The sequence below is a fragment of the Aotus nancymaae genome, unplaced genomic scaffold (genome assembly GCF_030222135.1).
Source record: "Aotus nancymaae isolate 86718 unplaced genomic scaffold, 86718_ANA_hifiasm-v0.15.2.pri h1tg000014l, whole genome shotgun sequence".
Classification (NCBI taxonomy): domain Eukaryota; kingdom Metazoa; phylum Chordata; class Mammalia; order Primates; family Aotidae; genus Aotus; species Aotus nancymaae.
In genome coordinates, this window is record NW_026988425.1 from 69,770,569 (window position 1) to 69,793,458 (window position 22,890).

Genomic DNA, 22,890 nt, shown 5'->3' on the forward strand with positions numbered 1-22,890 from the left:
GTCTGCCACCAAGAATTTAATATTTTTGTTCTTGCCAAGAATTGGAACATTCTTTGCCCCGTTGGTGGCCTTCCCAGCCACTAATGCATAATGTCAGAACCTGGGCTCAGTGTTTAGTCCCTCTTCTTGATGAGGTGGATCATGTCTAGCATACTTGGTAAGATTTCATTTGCGCTAAGGTTCAGTTTTTTTTCATTTGTAAAATGAATTGGCAAAAGCCTATCTCATTGTTAATGAGGATTAAAGAAGGAAATGTATCATGCTTAGCAGTAACTAGCATTTAACTGGTATCTATCTTCCCCCTTTCTGAAAACTTTCTAGGCATGAACAGCCTGGAATAACATAATGAACTTCACACACAAGTGTGTTTTCTCTCTCTCCCTCACTCACATACATTTTAGTTAATTTCTTGTAGCACTTGAGCAAGGGTATTATTTTAAATAACTTGGGAGCTTCTGGGTGCCAGAAACTGCTCTAAGCGTTTTCGTGTCCTTTGCAGTGCCCAGTATTGCCTTGTACATAATAGGACACTGTGCAAATACTCAGCAAACATTGGTAAATTGAAACCATTCTATCTTGGAAGTATAGTTTCCACCATTTATTCTCTTTGATCTTGGGCTACATACAAAATCTCTCCATGCCTACATTTTTTTTTTTTTTTTTTTTTTTTTTTTGGAGACAGAGTTCTACTCTGTCACCCAGGCTGGAGTGCAGTGGTGCGATCTCAGCTCTCTGCAACCTCCGCCTCCCGAATTCAAGCCATTCTCCTGCCTCAGACTCCTGAGTAGCTTGGATTACAGGCATGAGCCACCACACCTGGTTAATTTTTGCATTTTTAGTAGGGATGGAGTTTCATCATGTTGGTCAAGCTGGTCTCGAACTCTTGATCTTGTGATCTGCCCACCTCGGCCTCCCAAAGTTGGGATTACAGGCGTGAGCCACTGTGCCTGGCCCCATAAAATGGGGATAACCCTATGTAGTTTTCAGAATTGTCGTAATTATTAAATGACATAATTATTTTATTTGAAGTACATAGTACAATATCTGGCACAAAGTAGGTAGTAAGTGGAGCTTTTTTTTCTCTTAATTTGTGGCACCAGTATTCCTTTTTGCCATAGAGTACGGCTGTTTACATCTCCTTTATCCTTTCTCTGGCTCAAGTTTCTAATTCATATAAACGTCTGTTGAAAGAATGACCAATGAATTCTTTAAATATGTGGCCTGACTTTAGCCTTTATTGAAGAATAATTTCTCCAAACTTTTAATCATTTCTATTGCTATAGATTCTCTTAATTTTAACTGAGGTAAAATCAAGAAGAATAAACATCATCCATTGTTGAGTAATTTCTAATGAATGATTTAGAATTCAGCCAGCCAGCCTGGGCCACAGCCTTGAAGCTAACCTCTCTACTTTTAGTTTTGTTTAGAAATTACATTTTGAGGAATTTTGGTTTCTTAATCTTGCATTTAATCTTAAATCTTTAAGTTAGACTTCATTTATTACTTGGTAAATAAATGCTAGGACTGTACATAATTAAGTCTCTGAATAGGCTAAAACGAGGGTCTCAAAAGTGAGCATTATTAGTTTCTCAGGGTTTCAGAAATTCCATGATCCCAACAATATCATTTAAAATACTATTTATAGATAATTTAAAATATATGTATTGAAACATACATGCATGGATAGGAAAGTTGCTAAGGTGGAATATGGAAGATGAAAATTAGGAAAAGAGATGTTATAATAAATATTTTAAGTTAGATTAAGATAAGGCTCTGTAGCTATGGTGTTCAGATTAACTTTTATAATAGTTCCACCTTCACTTCATGCTGTATAAATATAATTCAGTCTCAGTTTTTGATTTAACCATTTTTTTAGTTGAATCAGGTTTTTAGGACACTAAATGGGTAAGGTGATCTAGAGAAGTGTCTAAGACATTATAAAGTGAAAACAGTAAGTAGTAGAACAGTGTAACAGGATCACGTGTGTCTAAAGACATACATGCAAATGAACCGATGTAATTAGCAGCCTCCATGCACAACATGCTCACTCTGTGGCAGACACTGTTCTAAATGCTATACATATATTAACTCACTTCTCACAACAGCTTATAAATGAGATGCTATAATTACCCCCACTTTACAGACATGGATACTGAACCCAGAGAAGTTAAGTAACATTCCCAGGATTACACAGCTACTGGGTGGCACAGTAGAAATTTGAATCTTGGCAATTTGGCTCTGGAGCTAGTTTCCTTAACTACTAGGGTTCTTGCACCTCGTGTCACTAGGCAATTCTTAAAGAAGCATCTTTTTTTCCTTCTTGGAATATGATCATTTATTGGCATCTGAGAAACGCATTCTTCCTGCTGAAATTTGCATGTCTGCCTCCTGTCTTAGCCTAGTGAGGAGTAATCCTGTATTATAGCTAAATTTCTCTACTGGCTCATGAGTTACTCTCACAAAAAGCAAATGTGCTGAAAATGTGTGTTTCTGAAGCCAACGCTGCTGCCTTGTCATTTTTTATATCTCGGCGCTCACTGGTAGCATATGCTTTTTGTTAGTTTTCAGATTAACATGATGGTGCAGTTTCAGTGTTAAATTTGAAGTCTGTAAAGACTTAGGCCAAAATTCTTTAAATGTTTGCCCATGCCACTCCCCGCCTCTACCCCCGGAAAATAGGGACTAGGGTGAGAGTTTAGTTGTTGAAATTTTGGAGGAATCTAAAACTGTTACCTTCCTTTCCTGTGATCATCAGTATGTATCATTTGATGAAATCCATCCTCACAGAGAATCTAGAAGACCATCTAGAAGTCTGACTTTTCAGAGGTGCCCAAAATTGGTCTGAATTAATTTCTTATTTAAATCTCTATAGGTTTCATTAGTACTATATTTCCTAAAATATCCCATAAAAGCCTTCCCTATCCAGTTGAATATATTGTCTTTCAAGTCAAGATGAACTCCCCCTCCGAATGTCCCTCAACTTTTAATGTTTATTTTCTTAAATTCTTTTTCTTTTCTTTTCTTTTCTTTTTTTCTTTTTTTTTTTTTTTTTGTTGGGAGGGGTGGGGGAGGTGGGGGAGGATGAAGTTTCACTCTTGTTACCCAGGCTGGAGTGCAATGGTGCAATCTCGGTTCACTGCAACCTCCGCCTCCTGGGTTCAAGTGATTCTCCTGCCTCAGCCTCCTGAGTGGCTGGGATTACAAGCATGCACTGCCACACCGGCTAATTTTGTATTTTTTTTCAGTAGAGATGGGGTTTCTCTATGTTGGTCGGGCTGGTCTTGAACTCCCAACCTCAGGTGATTCGCCTGCCTTGGCCTCCCAAAGTGCTGGGATTACGGGTGTGAGCCACCACGGCCAGCCTAATGTTTATTTTCAAAATTACATTCATGGAACGAAATAACCCTTGATACTAAGCTATATTACTGTGATATAACATGCACCATTAAAAAGGTCATCATTTAACTACTAATACGACTATAATTTTGTGTGTCTTCATGATTTGAAAAGAAAGTGGTTGACCTAAAATTATAGTGCTTAAGAACTAACTTTGTTTTCTTTAGAGAATAAAGAAAAAACATGTTTGAATCTCTTCTGTGAATACACTGAAAACTAATCACCTTCCCTTCCTAATCTGAAATCCTTAGAGCCTCATTCATTCAGATATAAGAACAGGAGGAAAGAGTCCATTGACGTGAAATCGATATCATCTCGAGGCAGTGATGGTAAGACATTTTTCAGATTCCCTTGACCTTTTTAAAATGTAGAAAATGATGGAGGAATGAATATGTTCAAAAATTCATCAGCATATAAACTCCAAAGAGTAAGAGTTCAACAACACCAACTTCTTTTTCAGTAAGCTGAAAGGTTTTTAGGGTTTTTAATAATTCTTTTCAAAAATCTTATTGTGCAGTCTTTGTTCTCTCTTTGGATGGACTCCATGCTTGTTTCTTGATGGCTTGAAACATGTTGAGCCATAACCACCCAAGCAACTCAGAGTTTCAGTAGCTAGACAAGGTCACTCTTGGGTGCCAGAGGCAGAGAGGCAGCCAGTCCTGGCTTCCCAACTCCCAGCACAAACCGAGTTTTCAGTGTACTAGCTGTATGCACTCACTTCTCCTTAATGAAATGTCACACAGAAATTGAGAGGCAGAATTTAGCAAAATGTTTTCTGCCCTGCAAAGCAGGATTTAGCAAAGTATTATTTGAGTTTCATCCGCCAGGCCTAAGAAAAAAGTTGGATTCGCAGGGAGATAGAAAAGTCAAAGATGATTCTGACATTTCATTCCTCTGTGTCTGGGAAATTTTAAGTCGTATTTACAGAAAAGGGAACGTCTTCAGGTTTGGCTAGGTTGGGGTTAAGGAGAAGAGAATGAATCTTATTTTAGTGGAGATGTCCAGGAAGCCAACTGCCAGCCTGGTCCTCGGGGCTCTACACGTGGATTTGGCAGTTCTAGAGGTGACAGGTGAAGCGAGGCACAGAAGAACATCTCTAAGGGGTGTGTGTTCATGGGGATGTAGTGAAAGCAGGGGAGAGGGTCTAAGCCTGAGACTGAAGGCATAGTCTCAGTCAGGAAGTGGGCAGTGGAAATAGGGCCAGTGAAGAGGACAGAAGAGCTGGGGTGACCATGTGAGTGCATGTCACATGAACCAAGAACAAGAGGGGATTGAGAAAGGCAGTGGCCAGCAGCATTAGATGCTGTGCAGATCAGAGCTCGAGAGCGGACAACAGACTAGTAGATTTCATTCACTCATTTGGTTTTTATTTGGCAGATGAGGGGATAGGTTCTGGGGTGTGAGGAGGGGATGGTTAGTGCCTGTGATAGAAAAGAGAGATGAGAGTCAACAGAAAGGGTAAGGGAGAGGGACTTTCCAGTGCTCAGGACACAATGGGAAGGCTGAGTATGAAAGTGGCTGACAAAGCAAGGATCAAAGATACTAAAAAAAAAGATGCATAATTCACAGGGCACTTGAGGGATGGAGATGCGTCTCTAATTCAAAAGAATATGAAGTGAGGGATTTTGAGATGGATTGAGGGGACAGATAGAATATTTTAGACTGAGAGGATAAGGGATGAGGGAGTTTGAAGTGGACTCACTGTTTCTGGAGTGGAACTTGAAGGGGACTGTCATCTCTCCAGCATGGGCACAATGGAGGCTGAAGAGCACGCAGGCCTGCAGTGGCTGCTGCACCAGCAGCCGGGGGACCCCAGAGGCGGCTGAGCAGGAGGCAGGCTCTGCTGCAGGCTGGGTTCGGTGCTCCCTTCCATGAAATGGGACTCTACCCCTCTGGCCTGCCCCAGATGGGGCGGTAGGAAGATCTGATGAGAACAGTCCTTTTAAAGCCAAGCTTCTACTCTTGGTATCTTAAACCAAGTACGAACATTACCTATTCAGAAAAATAAACGTTTTTTTTTTGTTTTTGTTTTTTTTTTAATGAAAGTTTCTGTAGATTTGAACTAGAACTTTTGGGAATTAAGAGCCTAAAGGCATGGGCAGGGGGAGTGACTGTTCCCTTCCCATGCTGGCTGCACAGTCATCTGGTTACACGGCCAGTGGCTTAGGACTGAAAGTCACAGAACTACAAAAGTTGGGGTTGGGTGATTGGGGAAAAGTGGGTCCTGGGTCCTGTGGGGATCATTAGGCTGTTGGAATGAGGCCTTTTTGGACCCCATCCACCTCAGAAATTCCCCTTGTGGACTTGGGGCTCACCAAGCCCTCCTGCCACCGAAGTTCCAGGCCGGATCACCTTTCCAGACTCAGACAAGTAGCAGTTGGGCTATCAGCCTTGGCAGAAGAGATGGGTGAATTCATGGCTTTTTAGAAGGGAGGGCAGTCCTGTGAGAAGTGGGCCCCATCCATGAAGGGACGCCTTTGCTGCACTTAAACACACTGAGCCACCAGAACCGGACACAGCTTTCTTCTCTTCTTCCCAGCACCAAGCCTGCAGAATCGTCGCTATCCATCCATGGCGAGGATCCACTCCATGACCATCGAGGCTCCCATCACAAAGGTGAGTGGTGACTGCTGCCCGCACGCTGCAGTCAGGGGCCCTTGCACTGGGCTGTGCTCTGAAAATACAGCCCACGGACATCATGGAGCTCAGTCTAGCAGAAGAAACAGCAGGCAGGTAAACATCTTGTCCTAAGTTACAGTCAGGACAGTGAAGGAAAACAACTGGGTTCTGTGAGAGGAAATTACAGTAGGGCCCTTAAGTGGGCTGGATGAGAGGGGTAGTCAGGGAAACTGAGTCATTCTGAAGCAAGATTTGAAGCATAGATGTTACTCAGGAGAAGAAGGAAGAGAAGAAGACTCCAAGTAGCAGGAACAGCAAGAGAAAAAGCACTGCGATGGGCAAAGAGGGACTGGAACATTTAAGGAGCTGAAAAAAAGTCGTAGTGGCCGGAGCTTAGTAAGCAGGGGAGAGAGGAGGAGGATGTCAGTTGCACAGGGCTCAGCTCATTCTGGTCAGCAGGGACATAGGAGTTTGTATCTTAGTTTAGGTGTAGTGGAAACCACTGAGAGTTTCAGGTGTGGGGTGGGCGATGTGACCAGATACGTTTGTTGAAAAGAACACCCAGCTACTGTGCAGAGAATGGATTGGAGGCGGCAAGAGAACAGGTCAGTTAGGGGCTATTCTAGAAGTAGCTGAGCTAGAATTATAGCAGTGGAGGTGGAGAGAAATGAATAGATCAAGAAATATTTTGGGGTAGACCAATAGGACTTGGTGATGAATTACATTGCTAGGGTTGGGAGAGGAATGAGGACAGGTATTACATCAACAGGGCCTCCCGGGTTTTAGGCGTGAGCACAAGGTGGATAGAAGTGCTTTCTGTTGTAAAAACCACAGAAGGTGAACAGCTTTTCTCTTTGATTTTTTTTATTGTGTGTGTTTACGTGCTTTCTGTGGGGAGAAGGGAACGAGACCGTGTGTTTAGTGCTAGACCTATGAGATGTTCCAGTAGGTATGCCAGGTAGGGAATTGAATGTACAAGCCTGGAGGTCGAAGGAAGCTAAGGGCTGGGAGGTAAGTTAGAAAGTTCCTGGCTGTGGATCAGAGGTGTCCAAAGTCATGGAAATGAAATACCATTTCTGGAAGTGAGAGAGTGAGAGAGGGGCCCAGAACAGATCTCTGAGCCACTCCAACCGGTAAAGGAGGGCCTGGGGAGGCGAATCCGCATGGGAACCCGAGGAAGGCTAGTCACTGAGGTAGGAGAACAGTCACTAGGAGCCCGCAGGGAGAAAAGCATGCTTCAGGAAGAAGGGTGGTACCGTGAAAGCGCCGGTCATTTTGAATAAGAGACAGTTACCAACTGATTTCTTTTGGATTCTGGGCATACATATGACTTTGGGGAAGCAGAATCCTATTGTCCTCAACTGTATTCTTTCTTCACTCGGTTAGGTTATCAATATAATCAATGCAGCCCAAGAAAACAGCCCAGTCACAGTAGCGGAAGCTTTGGACAGAGTTCTAGAGATTTTACGGACCACAGAACTGTACTCCCCTCAGCTGGGTACCAAAGATGAAGATCCCCACACCAGCGATCTTGTTGGAGGCCTGATGACTGTGAGTGATGAGGCAAAACCAGAAAAGCAACAGGGGCATCTGGGGCCTCTGGAGTTCACTTGACGTGGGAACTGTTACCTGTGGTTGCAGAAGTGCCTGTTGCTTGTAAGCTAATATTAGCGTAATCAGAAGCAACTGCATCGGAATTTGCATATTATATGTGTAGTGCTATTTGAGTGACTCTTGCATTTGTCCTTCCATAAGGCTGACCTACCATAGCCATGGGGACAGTGCTTCAGCCTTCCTATGACTGCAGGGAGTCAGTGGGTAACTGAGGGAGGGCTAAATGTGCAAGAGGGGTGTTTGCAGGCTCTTGATTCCTACTGCTGTCCCTTGATCTGCTATAGTATTGGATTTCATTTCCAGGGACCTGACTCCTTATGTAATGAAAGGGTTTATAGTTAGACTGTAGCATTTAATCTTAACTATAGAATCCTTTATTTAAGTAAAAGTTAGTATAGAAGTACCATTTATAAAGTAAAAGCAGATTGGGGCTGTTCTGGCTCAGGGAGGGGAGCAGGGAGAAGGAACCTCCTACTGCCACATTCCAAAAAGCACTGTTTACACCACCAAGAGTAGCTGATTTCTAGGGACTCCTCATCCTGTTCTGGTGTTTTGCTGTGATCTATTTGGCTTTCATAATCATCTGTCAGCAAGTAAAGAAAAGGAAAAAAAATTCAAATTATTTGAGTTCCCCATCAGAGTCTGAAGCTGGAATTCTTTAAAGAAAAAGTCCAGACGTCATGTATGAGTTTGACTTTGAAGGTTTCTGTGCAGCCCTGCCACCAAATGCTGAGTGTTGACTGGCTTTCCCCTCCATTCTCCACCTGGAACTTGGGGGCCTTCTTGTTCTCTTCCTGCCCCTGGGGGGGCCTGTTAACTCCACCTAATGCAATGCAGACCTCAGCTTCCAGGCAGCACCGGCAAGGGTTCTGCAAGACAGTGGCCACCACAGCCTGCAGTGGGAGGGGTCTGGTTCTGAGAGCAAGCCATGTTCCCTCCCTCCCTGCTGCTGATGCAGGACAGGCAAGTCCCCAAACTGGGGCTCCGCCTGGGAGGGTTCTTGGCTTTGCCCAGGAAATAATTCAAGGGCGAGCCGGTGGTGTTAAACAGCAACTTCTACTGAAGCAGCAGTGGACAGTAGCAGCAGGGGGGCTGTTCCTTGCAGGGCACGGCTACTGCCCTGGGTAGCAGCTTAGAGGCAGTTCTGCACTCATCTTTATACCCGTTTTTAATTATATGCAAATTAAGGGGTAGTTTTTGCAGCTATTTCTAGGATGAGGGTGGTAATTTCTGGGTTGTTGCCATGAAAAGGGGTGGAAGTGTCTGGGTGTTGCCATGGCAACAGTAAACTGACATGGTACACAGGTGCACATAGCTTATGGGGAGATGCTTCTGCCCTGGACCTGTTCTACCTAGTCCTCAGTTTGGCCCCATGTCCGAGCCTCCTCCTACCTCACTGCCATACCGTCCTGGGTTTCCTCTCCAGAGGACGCTGTGAAGAACCAGTGTGTGATTCCACCTCAATTTTATGTGGTTATGGGGAAGTAGAGCGAGAGAACAGCAAGGAAAGCCAGGAATCTCTTGCCATACACAGCTTAGAGGCAGGACAGTTGTGGTTGTTGCTACTTCCGTATTTACTGAATTTTAAAAATTAAGCTCTGGGCCTAAAGATCCCGGGTATAACTTCAGGTGAGTCCTTCATTAATTAATACTACTTTAAACCTTAGCACACATCGTCTGGGAATGACAAGTAAGCATTTCTAAAATAACTTTTAAGCAAAGATCTAGGTAATTTAGGTACTCAGAGATCGAAGGTGGAAGGAAGGAAACTGAGATTCAAGAATATTTGGGGACTAGTTCAAGAACCCGGATATGGCAAAACATTGGTATTTTGTCCACTTTCTTGATGCTGCATCTCCAAGGACCTCAAACCCAGAAACTCTTCTTTAAAAGGCAAGCAGCAATGCCCATGTTTAAAAACATAAAAATAGTTGGGAAAAAATTAGTTGAGATAATAGTCAAAAACATAGCTCAATCTTTTTTAAAGTTTACATTAGAAGGTAATCCCCTAAATGTGGCTGATGTCTTCAGCTCCTCGAAATGTCAGTCTGAAGACACAAGTAACACAGTCCCTCTGAGGGTGAGTGGGATCCCTTCAAGATCTGAAGCAAGGTCACTCCTGTGATTGCACTTACGTGGCTTGAAAATGCCAGGAGAGGAAGATGGCCTCACAACAGAGCCAACCCGCAGCTCCCTGTGAGTCCTGAGCACGGTCACATCCACTCTATCCCAGTTCTCCACGTTCTGGGGCTCATAGTTACAGAAGGGAGAGTATCATCTGTCTGATAACTGTTCTGATTGAATTTTGAGCTTTGCTTCAACTTAGACTTCCAGATTGATTGGGTTATTCAGGATTCAAATCTCTTTTTCTAATGAAAGAGGAGAATGACAATGGATATAAAGCATGCTTCTAACAGGCTCTTCCTTTATTCAAGGACGGCTTGAGAAGGCTGTCAGGAAACGAGTACGTGTTTACAAAGAGTGAGTTGTCATCTGTCTACTTGTTACCGTGACCTGCCTCCAGCCTGTGCTGTCCCCGCTGTTGTGATTATTGTTCTGGGAGGTGTTACTTCCAGCTACTCTCATTTGAGTTTAAGCATCAATATGGTCTACATTTGAAACTAGTCCACTAATTAAAATTACTGCTCTGAGCATGGTCAGAGTAAGAATTGTAAATCTCTATACATTTAAACAGAGTTAAACGAATTATTTTTCTATTTGAGGGTCTTGAAGTTCAATAACAAAAAAATCTTTTTTTTTGTTTTTTCTGAGATGGAGTCTTGCTCTGTCACCCAGGCTGGAGTGCAGTGGTGCCATCTTGGCTCACTGCAACCTCTGCCTCCCAGGTTAAGCAATTCTCCTGCCTCAGCCTCCTGAGTACCTGGGATTACAGACATGCATCACCATGTCCAGCTAATTTTTGTATTCTTTTTTAGTAGAGACGGGGTTTCACCATGTTGGTCAAGCTGGTCTCGAACTCCTGACCTCGTGATACTCCTGCCTCAGCCTACCAAAATGCTAGGAATACAGGCTTGAGCCACTGCGCCCAGCCCCAGAAAAATCTTGAAGTGAAAATGTTCCTACTCTAGAAAATACAAGACTTTTCTTTTTTCTTTTCTTTTCTGAGATAGAGTCTCGCTCTGTTGCCCAGGGTAGAGTGCAGTGGCACGATCTTGGCTCACTGCAACCTCCACCTCCTGGGTTTAAGCCATCCTCCTGCCTCAGCCTCCTGAGTGGCTGGGATTACAGGGACGTGCCACCACATTTGGCTAATTTTTGTATTTTTAGTAGAGATGGGGTTTCACCATATTGGCCAGGCTTGTCTTGATCTCCTGATCTCAAGTGATACGTCTGCCTCAGCCTCCCAAAGTACTGGGATTGCATGTGTGAGCCACGGAGCCCGCCCCCTAAGACTTCGTAGCAGTAACCATGAAGATGATGACAGATACCCAGGCACTTGAGACTCCACAATTAACCAGCCTTCCCCAACCCATCTGTTTGCTCAGATGTGCACCAGAGCCACAGTCACCTGGCGATGCCAGTAACCATCAATGATGTTCCCCCTTGTATCTCTCAATTACTTGATAATGAGGAGAGTTGGGACTTCAACATCTTTGAATTGGAAGCGGTTACACATAAAAGGTATGTGACTTCTCTGGCTGAAGGCAGAGCAGGATTGATGACCACACTCAAACTCTCACATTTGGAAACTTTGAGGGAGATACGTTTTTGCCATGAGAGACCTCACAGGTTCTGGCTCTTGTGCCATGTTGGAGTAGCGGTGAATGAGCAGAGAGACTGTGGTCTCGAGTGAGCTCCTTTGTGGAGGGTATTAGTAAGATGTGGGATCCGCCTGAGCACCCACAGGTCCCTCCTTTGTGCTAGTGAACCAAGAGTTCTGCGAACCCTCAGCCTCAAACTTGTCTCAAGCTCTACCCTACAGAATGGAATTGAGAGCACTGTAGATTTTTTTTTTTTTGTCTGCTCCATCCTGTAGGCAGAGGAAAGATAACTCGAAGGACTTTTTTCTATACGAGGAGAAAGCTGTTTCTTCCCAGTGGCGTTGGTCTGTAGGATATGAATGATTCTCACCTGTAACGTAAATAAGCAATGGGACTCAATGATAGGACTTTGACACCATCCAAGCTGTTCCTTTTGTCCTAAACTTAGTCACTTCCTTAGGGAGCATAAACAAAGTGCAAGGTTGGTGTGGAAGTGGAGTTGAAGAGGGATTCCCAGTCTCATTTCTTGGTTGCCAGAGCCACTGAGGGACCTAGGGCTTAGAGATCATCTAGAAATAATTCCATGAAGCATCTAGTTCCAAAGACGTGGCTGGTGAGGCGGAGAGATCCTACCTCCTAATTTTTGGAGGCGATGCTTTTATACGCCTGTGTGTGTGAAGCTGTCATCAGAAGAAAAATGCTTCCACCCTCCAGTAACATGGAAGAAAACTTTCTGGGCCAGTGAATACAATGAACTAGGGTGGGTTTTCCTATTTTTCAGGCCATTGGTTTACCTGGGCTTAAAGGTTTTCTCTCGGTTTGGAGTATGTGAATTTTTAAACTGTTCTGAAACCACTCTTCGGGCCTGGTTCCAAGTGATCGAAGCCAACTACCACTCTTCCAACGCCTACCACAACTCCACCCATGCTGCCGACGTACTGCACGCCACCGCTTTCTTCCTTGGAAAGGAAAGAGTAAAGGTAGGGTTTCGATAGCATGACCTAGTTACCTGCCTCGGTTGGAGACCGAGAACTTAATCTTAGGAAATACATTAGGCAAACAGCTATTTTGCAACCAACTTGACAGCTTTAAAAAAAATTATTTTTTTGTTACCAAATTGACCAGTCGCTTTGGTGTTATAAAGACATGGACCTTTCTGCTAGCCTTCCCCTCCTCCAAAAACTAAAAATAATAATTTATGTCACTATAGAGCCTCTTTTATATGCATGGCAGATCAGGAACCCATTTTCCAAATGTTTACTAGGAGCTGTGTTTCTGGGTTGCAGGACAGAACTTAATTGTAACAGCAAATGGTTACTAGATCTATAGATTAAATTTTAGTATCAGGACTTGGCCATTGGTAGATTACAATCCCCCTATTAATCATAGCCATTCTGCATTCTATACTGATTTACATACATAGATGTTTGTGTTTTGTGTGTGACTGTGTATATCTGCATATTAATGACTTTTGCATAATTCTGAAAGAGTTCCATATCCCTTAGTCCTGGAGTTCAATACTGTCATGTACCACTGCTGATCTGCAGGGCAGTCCTAGGAACGCCCTGTTCTTTACATAAGGGCAGCCCTATTTAAAACTGGCAAGAGATCCCCATCTCTCCTCCTCCCCAGCTACCATCACTTGCACACCAAAGCTTATAAATTCTTTTGCTACAACTAGACCTAAAACTTAAAGTGTAGATACCCCTGGGAGAAGTGCCATATCGGGACTGACATTTACATCAATCTGTAAATGCCTGACATTAGATCATTTTCTTAGAACAGGTGTTGATGAAGGATTAAGATCATAGGTAACGGCTGGGCGCGGTGGCTCACGCCTGTAATCCCAGCACTTTGGGAGGCCGAGGCGGGTGGATCATGAGGTCAAGAGATCGAGACCATCCTGGTCAACATGGTGAAACCCCGTCTCTACTAAAAATACAAAAAATTAGCTGGGCATGGTGGTGCGTGCCTGTAATCCCAGCTACTCAGGAGGCTGAGGCAGGAGAATTGCCTGAACCCAGGAGGCGGAGATTGCAGTGAGCCGAGATCGCGCCATTGCACTCCAGCCTGGGTAACAAGAGCGAAACTCTGTCTCAAAAAAAAAAAAAAAAAAAGATCATAGGTACTTAAGAAGAGCTATAGTGAGACCGGTAGAAGCAGAAATGGCATGAAAATAGGAAGTGGGCTGTGATGTTTTCTTCTCAGTTTTGCCAAAGGCATCCTGATCTTCGCTTTGATCAGCAAGAAAACAATGTGGCCCAAGAATGATGCTTTTGTGGTTTTTGTTGTTGTTTTTTGTTTTTTGAGATGGAGTCTGGCTCTGTTGCCAGGCTGGAGTGCAATGGTGTGATCTCAGCTCACTGCAACCTCCGCCTCCCAGGTTCAAGCGATTCTTCTGCCTCAGCTTCCCAAGTAGCTGAGACTACAGGCCTGCATCACCACACCCAGCTAATTTTTGTATTTTTAGTAGAGACAGGGTGTCACCACGTTGGTCAGGATGGTCTCGATCTCTTGACCTCGTGATCCGCCTGCCTCGGCCTCCCAGAGTTGTGGGATTACAGGTGTGAGCCACCATGCTTGGCCAGAATGATGCTTTTGAAGAATTTTGTCTTCTACTTTTAAAAAACTAATAGTAATAGTGATATCTTCTACTTTTAAGAAACTTATAGTTTCTATAAAACCTTTCTTTGAGGAGTGAAAACACCTTGGATTCCTACTACAGGTTCATGCTCCTCTTTTTTACACCATAATACTTCACAGTTGAAGCCACATGCTACCAGTTGAGATCAGCACCCAGCTCATTAATGCCAAGACCAAGGCGATCAGTAGCCTCTGCAGTCTTGAGTTAGAGGTGAGCCTCACTCAAGCAGAACCACTCTAGGAAAACGTCAATTAAATCTTTGATAAATTAGGGAATGCTTAGTAACTTGATCATATCTGACTACCCTCCTCCAAAATATATTTCTTTAAATTGTGAGTTCTGCTAGTGTATTTGGAGTTTGATTAGATTTCTCAAATGACAGCAATAGAAACAAGCTTAAGATCAGACAGAATATGTTTACAATTCAGAACACATTTTCTCATGCTGGCAGCCCCTGCCAGAGAATCAGAAAATGTAGGGCTGCGAGGAGCCTTGGTGATCTGAGCTGGAAGAGGCTTCTGTGCTCAGAGGGTTAGTTACTATGATCACTGGTGGGTCTACCATGAGGCGCTTCCATAAAGATTTACTCCTGAGGCCTCTTCTACCAGATATGCTGGCCCTGACAAAGAGGGTCAGAAAGCATTTTCTTACCTGTTCTTTGTGTCATCTTCACTCCTAATTTCTTTTCGATAAGCTAAAATTCTTTTTTTTTCTTTTTCTTTTTTTTTTTTTTGAGATGGAGTCTTGCTTTGTCACCCAGGTTGGAGTGCAATGGCGCCATCTTGTCTCACTGCAACCTCTGCCTCCCAGGTCCAAGTGATTCTCCCGCCTCAGCCTCCCAAGTAGCTGGGGTTACAGGTGCACGCCACCACACCCGGCTAATTTTTTGTATTTTTAGTAGAGATGGGGTTTCACCATGTTGGTCAGGCTCGTCTTGAACTCCTGACCTCAGATAATCTACCTGCCTTGGTTTCTAAAATTGCTGGGATTACAAGCATGAGCCACCTGGCCAGGCTAAATGTCACTATGACAAAGCATGCCCAACCCGGCTGTAGAGCTAGCATGCCTAGAGCTAACAGCCCCTTCAATTGGCAACAGACCCCATCCACTCTCGACGTTACCCAATTCCAGGGACCTATTGCAAGTGGAGAGGCCAGGATAGCAAGCATTCCTTTATTAGTATCTGGGCATACATGAATATTTATCCTGAGTAAGGAACTACTTGAAAGGCAGATTTAGAATGAAACCCTCCTGGCCTACGTTCCTCAGTGTGATCCAAATCTACTCCTAGTGGTTAAAGAAGGAAAAAACTATGCAGAGGTAACTGCACCTCCATGGGATTGGAATTTTGCCAGTTGCAGGTTTGGTGGGGTTTTCTCCCACGGACATTTCCTCCCTGACACAGGGAGGGGCTTGCTTCTCTCCTCTGCTCCTGAGCTAGCCTGTCTTCCTTCCCAATCTCCCAGCCACTTCTGGTCAGATAAGTCCTTGTCGGTGCCCGCCAAAACTGCGGGACCCATTATTGGTACCTTTGTAAAAGTCAGTGAGGGCATGGTTTAAGTGAGTGTTAACTGGAAGGAAAGGCATGTTCCATCTAGTGCTTTTTATGTTTTCTACCCCAGTTACTTGAATCTATTTCATTGAAGAATTAAAAAATAAACAGGCCTGAGACTCCAAGCAGGATTGAACACACCAGAGGGGCCCTAGCTGGAGGCCCAGAGTTTGGGCCCTGTGGGTTCTCACTGCTCAGGTACAGTCAGTGAAGGTGGAGCCCAGGGTGGGGCAGTCCTGGGTCCTGAGCTTGGAGATGGCTGAACGTGCCTGCAGGTGACCGTGGCCTCTCCCGAGCAGCAGTGGAATGGGCCCAATTGTGTGTGCTTGCCCTGGGCGCACCGCAGAATCAGAGCTGAAAAGTGTAACTTCTGCTGTCGCTACTCAGGAGGCCTGTTGTGTTGATTGGGGTCAGCCCAGGGTTGCTCACGAGCTCCATGGAGTCAGCGTTGGGAATGGAAATGGCTCCCTTCCTGGGGGGACAGAGCATTCAGGGAAGCCCACTACAACACTAAAGCAACACACGCACGTGCCGCCCCTTGGCCATCAGGGTGCCCAGGACAGTGCAGAGCTACAGGTTTGCCTTCCTCACCTGAGCAGCAGCTCTCCTAGAGCAAATTTTGAGAATACCAAAAATGTGACCCCTCATCTTGGGAACCACTTTCCCTCTCACTCGCTATTCCCCTTCAGCCACAATGATGTTCTTCACGCTTCCTGAACAGACCTTTTTGGTTGGACTTTAGGAGCTTCATGTAGGCTGTTCTTTCTGCCTGGAATTCCCCTCTTGCCGCTTGTTGCCTGGACAATTGCTGCTTCTCCTTCAGGCTCAGCATAAAAATCACTCCCTTGGAAGTGCCGCCCCTCTAGACTCATGTTATCTGATATGGTAGCCATCAGCCTCACATAGCTACTAAATAAAGCTTAAAATGCAGTTCCTCAGTTGCACTGCTACATTTTGAGTGTCCAGTAGCTGCATGCAACTAGGGCTGACTCTGTCGGATGGCACAAATAGAACACATTGCTTTCATCGCAAAAAATACGTCGGACAGTGCTGCCTAAAGTAGACCCGGCCCCATGGTTCTACTTCCAAAGTATCTGCACTTTCCTTCTTGGCACATCTCACAGTAAGTTACTTCTATTTGTTTTAAAATGTATTTGTCTCTCTCCCTCTGTATGACAAACGCCATTGTGCAGACCGTGCCGGTGTAATCATCACTGCAGCTCTGGCACTCTGCGGTGATAATTGGTACCTAGTAGGCACTCACTAAATAATACATTCATAGTATAGCATCTCTTATATAACATAGCCCATCTGATAACTCCCTCCTAAAGCTGCAGGCTCAGAAAACACTTGTATCCACACGTGCTCCGGTTTGTGTTAATTACATAATGAGAGCTTTCGAAATAGGGTTTCCCTTTTTGCCTCTGCTGCCTGCTAGCCCAGAGCTGAATTTTGTTGCTAGCTGCAAGAGTCCCCTTAGCCTTAATTTTCCTGGCAGTCGTTCTTCTTTCCCTTGGTCATCTTTTACTGCTCAGCTCTAGTCATTTCCCCATTGTGTGAATAATTTCGTTGTGTCTGAGCCATTTGCTACCAGCACACTCAAAATCTTTTCAGAAGTGGACAAATTGGTAATATTTGTGATCACAGGCCACTTTCTGCTATGGCAGTAATACCATACAGTGGGCAATTCAAAAGGCCTGTTGGGCCTCTTCCTGCAGAAGCAGAAGCATCTGTTGTAACTGTGGCTCAGGTTTCCCGACAGATAACAGCAGAGTAAAGCGATGCTGCATGTCCAACGCCGCCTCTCCACATCTAGGAAGTCAGAAGGCTCAGCAGGCTAAAAACATTCTGAAAATCCCAAATCCTCTGATCCAACCCTCTGCACAGGCAGGGATGGATGCAGGTCTCCAAGATCCAGTGGGTAATGCTCAACCTTGCCTCCTCCTCCTTATCCCAGGGAAGCCTCGATCAGCTGGATGAGGTGGCAGCCCTCATTGCTGCCACGGTCCACGACGTGGATCACCCGGGAAGGACCAACTCTTTCCTCTGCAATGCAGGCAGCGAGCTCGCTGTGCTCTATAATGACACTGCGGTTCTGGAGAGCCACCACACTGCCCTGGCCTTCCAGCTCACGGTCAAGGACACCAAGTGCAACATTTTCAAGAATATTGACAGGTTTGTTGTGCTTGGGCTCCTGTGCTCAAGTTTGTGAAGTTTAAGTGGTAAACTAGGTTTTCACAAAGACTTAGCTTCCCCTAAGGTGAAAGGGAAAATAATAGCTGTCCCACTGTATCAGATGAAAAAATAACCTTGCCCTTAACTTAATTTGACTTTTCAGACTGCCTTTACATTTTGAAATCTCATTTAGTCTTCAGTGAGTTCATAAAAATGTTTTATACACTGCAGAACACTACATAAATATTGATTGTATTATCAGAAAGTACAGCAGATATTTTTACCCTCCTACGAGGACATCCTGTCTTTTGTGTAACTCAAGGAAAATGATCCACCCCCATCTTTCCCCAGCTCAATATTCGGCCACTTAAAACACTCCCTCATGAGTAGGCCCCACAGAGAAGCAGGAGCATGAAGTGTCAGGCAGGTTCCCCTAGCCCTGCATTCTCCTCTGATGAGAGTAGGTTAAGTATGAACAGCTCCTCTTGCCTGCCAGCATCTTGCAGTCAGACTATGGGTGTTTCCCACACAGCACCAGCCAGGCTGGTGGACAGACGCCTGGGAGGGTGCAGTGTACAGAGAACACAGAGCTCACTCGGGCCTCAGGACCGCTGGTCTATGTGAGCCTGTCAGTTTGGTCTCCAGAAAAACAACTGGGAAAACATGGAGATGAGTCATTCCAGCTTTGGCTTCAGTTTCATCAGTATCAAGGATGGGTTTTTAAACTTTTGCAGAAAGAATTCTTTCCAATAGCCAATTTTATTCAAGAGCCATTCTGGCTCTTGAAGTTAGAAAAAGGTGATAGAATTGGATGGTAATTTGGGGCAGGGTTGTTGCTTCATTCATTACAACTTCTATGCACTGCAATCTAGAGAATTACTTATTAACAGGAAAATCTTCTAATGCACTGAAAGAGGCCGTGGCCCTGCTGTGCAATGCAATCACTATGTTTGCACAGAGTGCAGTGGGCCAGCTTATGTGGCTGCTGTGCCCGCCTGCCATTTCCTGCCACCTTACTGTTTTGATGTTCTCAAGGGAAGGGAGAGGGGAATCACCTTGTCAGATAAATGTCCACCATGAGATAGGTATCTTCTCTCTTTTTAAAAATACTCACAAATCACATACAGAAGGGTCAGCTGTCACTGGGGAAAATGGAATAGCATCTGCATTTTGGGAGGACAAGCAGGTAAACTCTTCTTGTGATCTGCACACATTTCTTAACTGTGCCCCAGCTTCCTCCTAGGTTGTGAGGAGTGTAGTGAAATGGTGGCAGGATAGTTATAATTCGAGACACACTGTGAACAAGCCCCTTTGTCTTCTGGTTATTTTAGGAACCATTATCGAACGCTGCGCCAGGCTATTATTGACATGGTTTTGGCAACAGAGATGACAAAACACTTTGAACATGTGAATAAGTTTGTGAACAGCATCAACAAGCCAATGGCAGCTGAGGTGAGCACTGCTTTCCATGCCATAAGGCACATGCACGTACATTTCCATGAGAGCCTGCTCTGGCCCCGAAGCATTTTCCCTCCCACTCAAATGCAAGGTGGTTATTTGCTTGGAGTTGGTAAAGGGCTGAAAGGACTGGCCACTTACTTTTCTTGAGGTTGAGAATAAACTGTGCCCACAGCAACTCTGAGCTCCTTGGAAGAAAGGCCCTGAGAAAAAGCCAGTACTGACCAAAAAAGCTAGGCCCAAATATGATGGAAGGAGCCGTAGATGAGCAGAGACTGGCATAAATGGTGGCATTTTAGAGAATCCAATGCCTTTATCTCTCTGTTCATTGAGCTCTTGGGAAACCTCAAAGTTGGAGAGTGTTTTAAAGAACAAAGAATGTTCCTGATTCACGTTAAAAGCATACCAGTGCCTGAAGACTATCATAAGACCGGGAGTGACTGGAAAGCAGAAGCATTTGTTGTAAAACGTGCTCATGTACCTTGGACATGCCTTAAGGTCCTTACCAATTTGAGTTTTAGGAACATGAAACAGAAGGTTCACACCTAGTAAGATCCACTGTTCTCTGAACTCACGAAGCTGTTCATACCTCCATAAAGGTAGAAAAACTTTCTGCTCATTCCTGTTAAGCAGAAGTTGGCAAAGTGGATGGATAGTGAACGATCATCTTGAGTAACTAGATCTGTAAGGAGGTATCTGTGTAGGACCCATCCCATGACCAGTCTGGATGGAGGGACAGTGTCTACCTCACCTATTAACCCCTTTCCCCCGAGATTCCACAGTACATCAGAGTCCTCTTCTTCAACAGAAGAGTTATGGGGAGCAAGGATCTGGGGATTTAGAGAAGGAAAAGTATGCAGAATCACCGAACTTAGAACCGGGAAGGTCATCCGTCTATGTAAGCCCCCAACTCTGCATTGAAATTTACTATTAACTGCAGTATTTATAGTAAACAGCATTACTTTGATAAGTAATCAAAAACCTTCAGAACATATTCTGCCCGTTGATAGGCTAATTAAATAGGTCCAGTCTTAAACCCCCAGATGTCATGCAGTCTCTTGGCTTGGCAGAGCTCTGGAGACCTAATTGTTTTCCCACAATCAATTTGATGGTGACTTTAAAAGTGGAGAATAACAATCTTCCAAGTTCTATGTAAGTGGCCTGTGATTGCATCTATGTGCACCAACTCATGTCCTGGCCACATGGCTCGGGACACTGATATCACCACTAGGTCTGGACCAGGGTGTGGCAGTCTTTCTAAACTTGGCTGAACACACCTGCTCCTGACCACTTTCTACTCCAAGGACCCCACACCTACCTGGCTCACTTACCAGCCAGTCAGAAGAACAGCCAAGAAAGCATGAGTGGACACATGCCTTAGGAGAACCAAAGTGTGAGGGAGTGTGGGGGAGTTGAGGGTGGGACAGGTCATAGGAGGGAGGGAGCTGGTAGGCGTAAGTAGTAGAAATAAATCAAGAAATTGAAGGGTCACATGTATGTGCCACTGCCCTACTTTACATGGATTAAAGTAGATAAAAGCTCTGCTGTTACATACTAAAAAAAAACTCCTTGTAAGATTACATATCAAATTGCTCAAAATAAAAACAAAACTACTGTAACAGTTACCTCTGGGGAAGAAAATGGATGTGAGGGGTAGATGGATAGTGATAGGGACTTTGAACTTTGAAACTCTGTGTGTTTGTATTGCTGAGTGTCTTTAAAGCTCTATCAGTATATTTTTTTAAAAGAATCTATCGGTATATTATATATAGAATTTTAAAAAGGAAAAGCAGCCTTTGCTGAGTCCCAGTCTCACCTCTGTGCTCGGTGATCATCACTGAATGCTTGGTGAGTTAGTCCTTGTGGTCTTCCCCATCATCTTGAACCAACCCTAATCTGACCCCTCTGTTTTCCAGATTGAGGGCAGCGACTGTGAATGCAACCCTGCTGGGAAGAACTTCCCTGAAAACCAAATCCTGATCAAACGCATGATGATTAAGTGTGCTGATGTGGCCAACCCATGCCGCCCCTTGGACCTGTGCATTGAGTGGGCTGGGAGGATCTCTGAGGAGTATTTTGCACAGGTACGCCATCTTTCCAGTTCCCTTTGGGGAATGGGCCCCAGGTCATGGAACTCCTGGGGAATTCTCCAGCTGAGTAACTTTTTACCAATTAGTTAACCACTCCTCCCTGCTACTCCAAGCAGCTCACCCCTCTGCCTGGAGTAGACTTCTGTTTCCCTCAGGAACTGACTGATGTGGCTGGTCACTAAAAAAAGTCTCTCTAGAAGAGGGATAAATTGAGCCTTTGGGAGTAATTTTTTATCCTCAAATTGTTGGATCCAGAACTTCCACAAAAATTGAGAAATCTTCATTCATTCACTAAGTTATTCCTGGGCGTCTCCATGATGCGTTATGGGAACACAGGGATGAGTGAAGATATCACGGCACGGGGAGTTCCCAGCCCAGTGGAGGAGAGATGTAGATAGATCCACATGTTGGTAAAAACGAAGCATATCTTAAGGAAGTTTATGTTAAGTGCTACAGAAGTTCAGAAAGCCTTTTTTTTTTTTTCTAGATAAAACAGAGGCTACAGAAATGTGGAAATAGGAAAAGACTCTGTGGAAGAACGAAGCATTCTGAGTAAAATTAACAAGGGGAGGGAAAATAGAACTTTTATAGAAAGAGCAATACGTAGTTCACTTTAAGAAGAGTTGAAGGAAGGAGGCTGAGGCAGGAGAATTGCCTGAATCCGGGAGGCGGAGGTTGCGGTGAGCCGAGATAGCGCCATTGCACTCTAGCCTGGGTAACGAGCGAAACTCCGTCTCAAAAAAAAAAAAAAGAAGAGTTAAAGGAGATAAATCTAGAAAGAGGTAGTCTGCAAGTGGACATTTGAAACAGAGCCCTACTTCCCGAGGAAGGGCTCTAAGCATTGATGCGTGTGTGGGTGACAAAGTAGCCCCAAGTAGTGAATTTTGTGGGGTCTGCATGGCTGAACTGTACTATGGAGGCAGGATAAATAAGGGCAGGATAAAGAACAGATGATGCCTAGGAGGATTGGGAAGGGGAGTGGCCAGCAGAGGACCCAGTAAGATTTAGGGGGTACATGTGCAGGGCTGTTACAAGTTTGTTACAAGGGCATATTGTTGATGCTGAGGTTTGAGCTTCTAATGATCCATGGCTCAAGTAGTGAACATAGTACCCAATAAGAAGTTTTTCAACCCTTGCCCCCTTCCTTCCCTTTTGAAGTCTCCAGTGTCTACTCTTCCAGTTTCTGCCACTGTGTATACCCAGTGTTTAGTTCCCACTTATAAGAAAGAATATGTGGTAATTGGTTTTCTGTTTCTACATTACTTCACTTGGATAGAGCTGGAGGCCGTTATCCTATGTTACTGCAAAGGACATGATTTCATTCTTTTTATGGCTGCATAGTATTCCATGGTTTATATGCACCACATATTCTTTAGCCAGTCCACATATGATGGGCACCGAGGTTGATTCCATGTCTTTTGTGAATTGTGCTGCAATAAACATAGAAGTACAGGTTTCTCTTTGGTAGAATGATTTATTTTTGGTGGGGGCAGGGTATATACCCAGTAATGAGACTGCTAGGTTGAATGGCAATTTCTATTTTTAGTTCTTTGAGAAATCTCCTAAAGGCATTCCACAGGGGCTAGCTGAACTAATTTATATTCTCAGCAACAGTGTATA

The 22,890-nt window shown here is 44.4% G+C and overlaps 1 protein-coding gene across 5 annotated transcripts in view; it reads left to right on the plus strand.

The window, feature by feature from the left end:
* The window catches only part of PDE8B (phosphodiesterase 8B), a 220,883-nt gene that overhangs the window by 192,533 nt on the left and 5,460 nt on the right, over positions 1–22,890 (plus strand). For all 5 annotated transcript variants that reach the window (XM_012462126.3, XM_064376066.1, XM_012462127.3 and 2 more), the window contains 9 exons: positions 3,648–3,725; positions 5,936–6,012; positions 7,402–7,566; positions 10,065–10,110; positions 11,136–11,271; positions 12,133–12,331; positions 17,505–17,722; positions 19,054–19,174; positions 21,097–21,264. In XM_012462126.3, the coding sequence (XP_012317549.1) occupies positions 3,648–3,725; positions 5,936–6,012; positions 7,402–7,566; positions 10,065–10,110; positions 11,136–11,271; positions 12,133–12,331; positions 17,505–17,722; positions 19,054–19,174; positions 21,097–21,264 (1,208 nt within the window). The remainder of the gene's footprint in view (positions 1–3,647; positions 3,726–5,935; positions 6,013–7,401; positions 7,567–10,064; positions 10,111–11,135; positions 11,272–12,132; positions 12,332–17,504; positions 17,723–19,053; positions 19,175–21,096; positions 21,265–22,890) is intronic.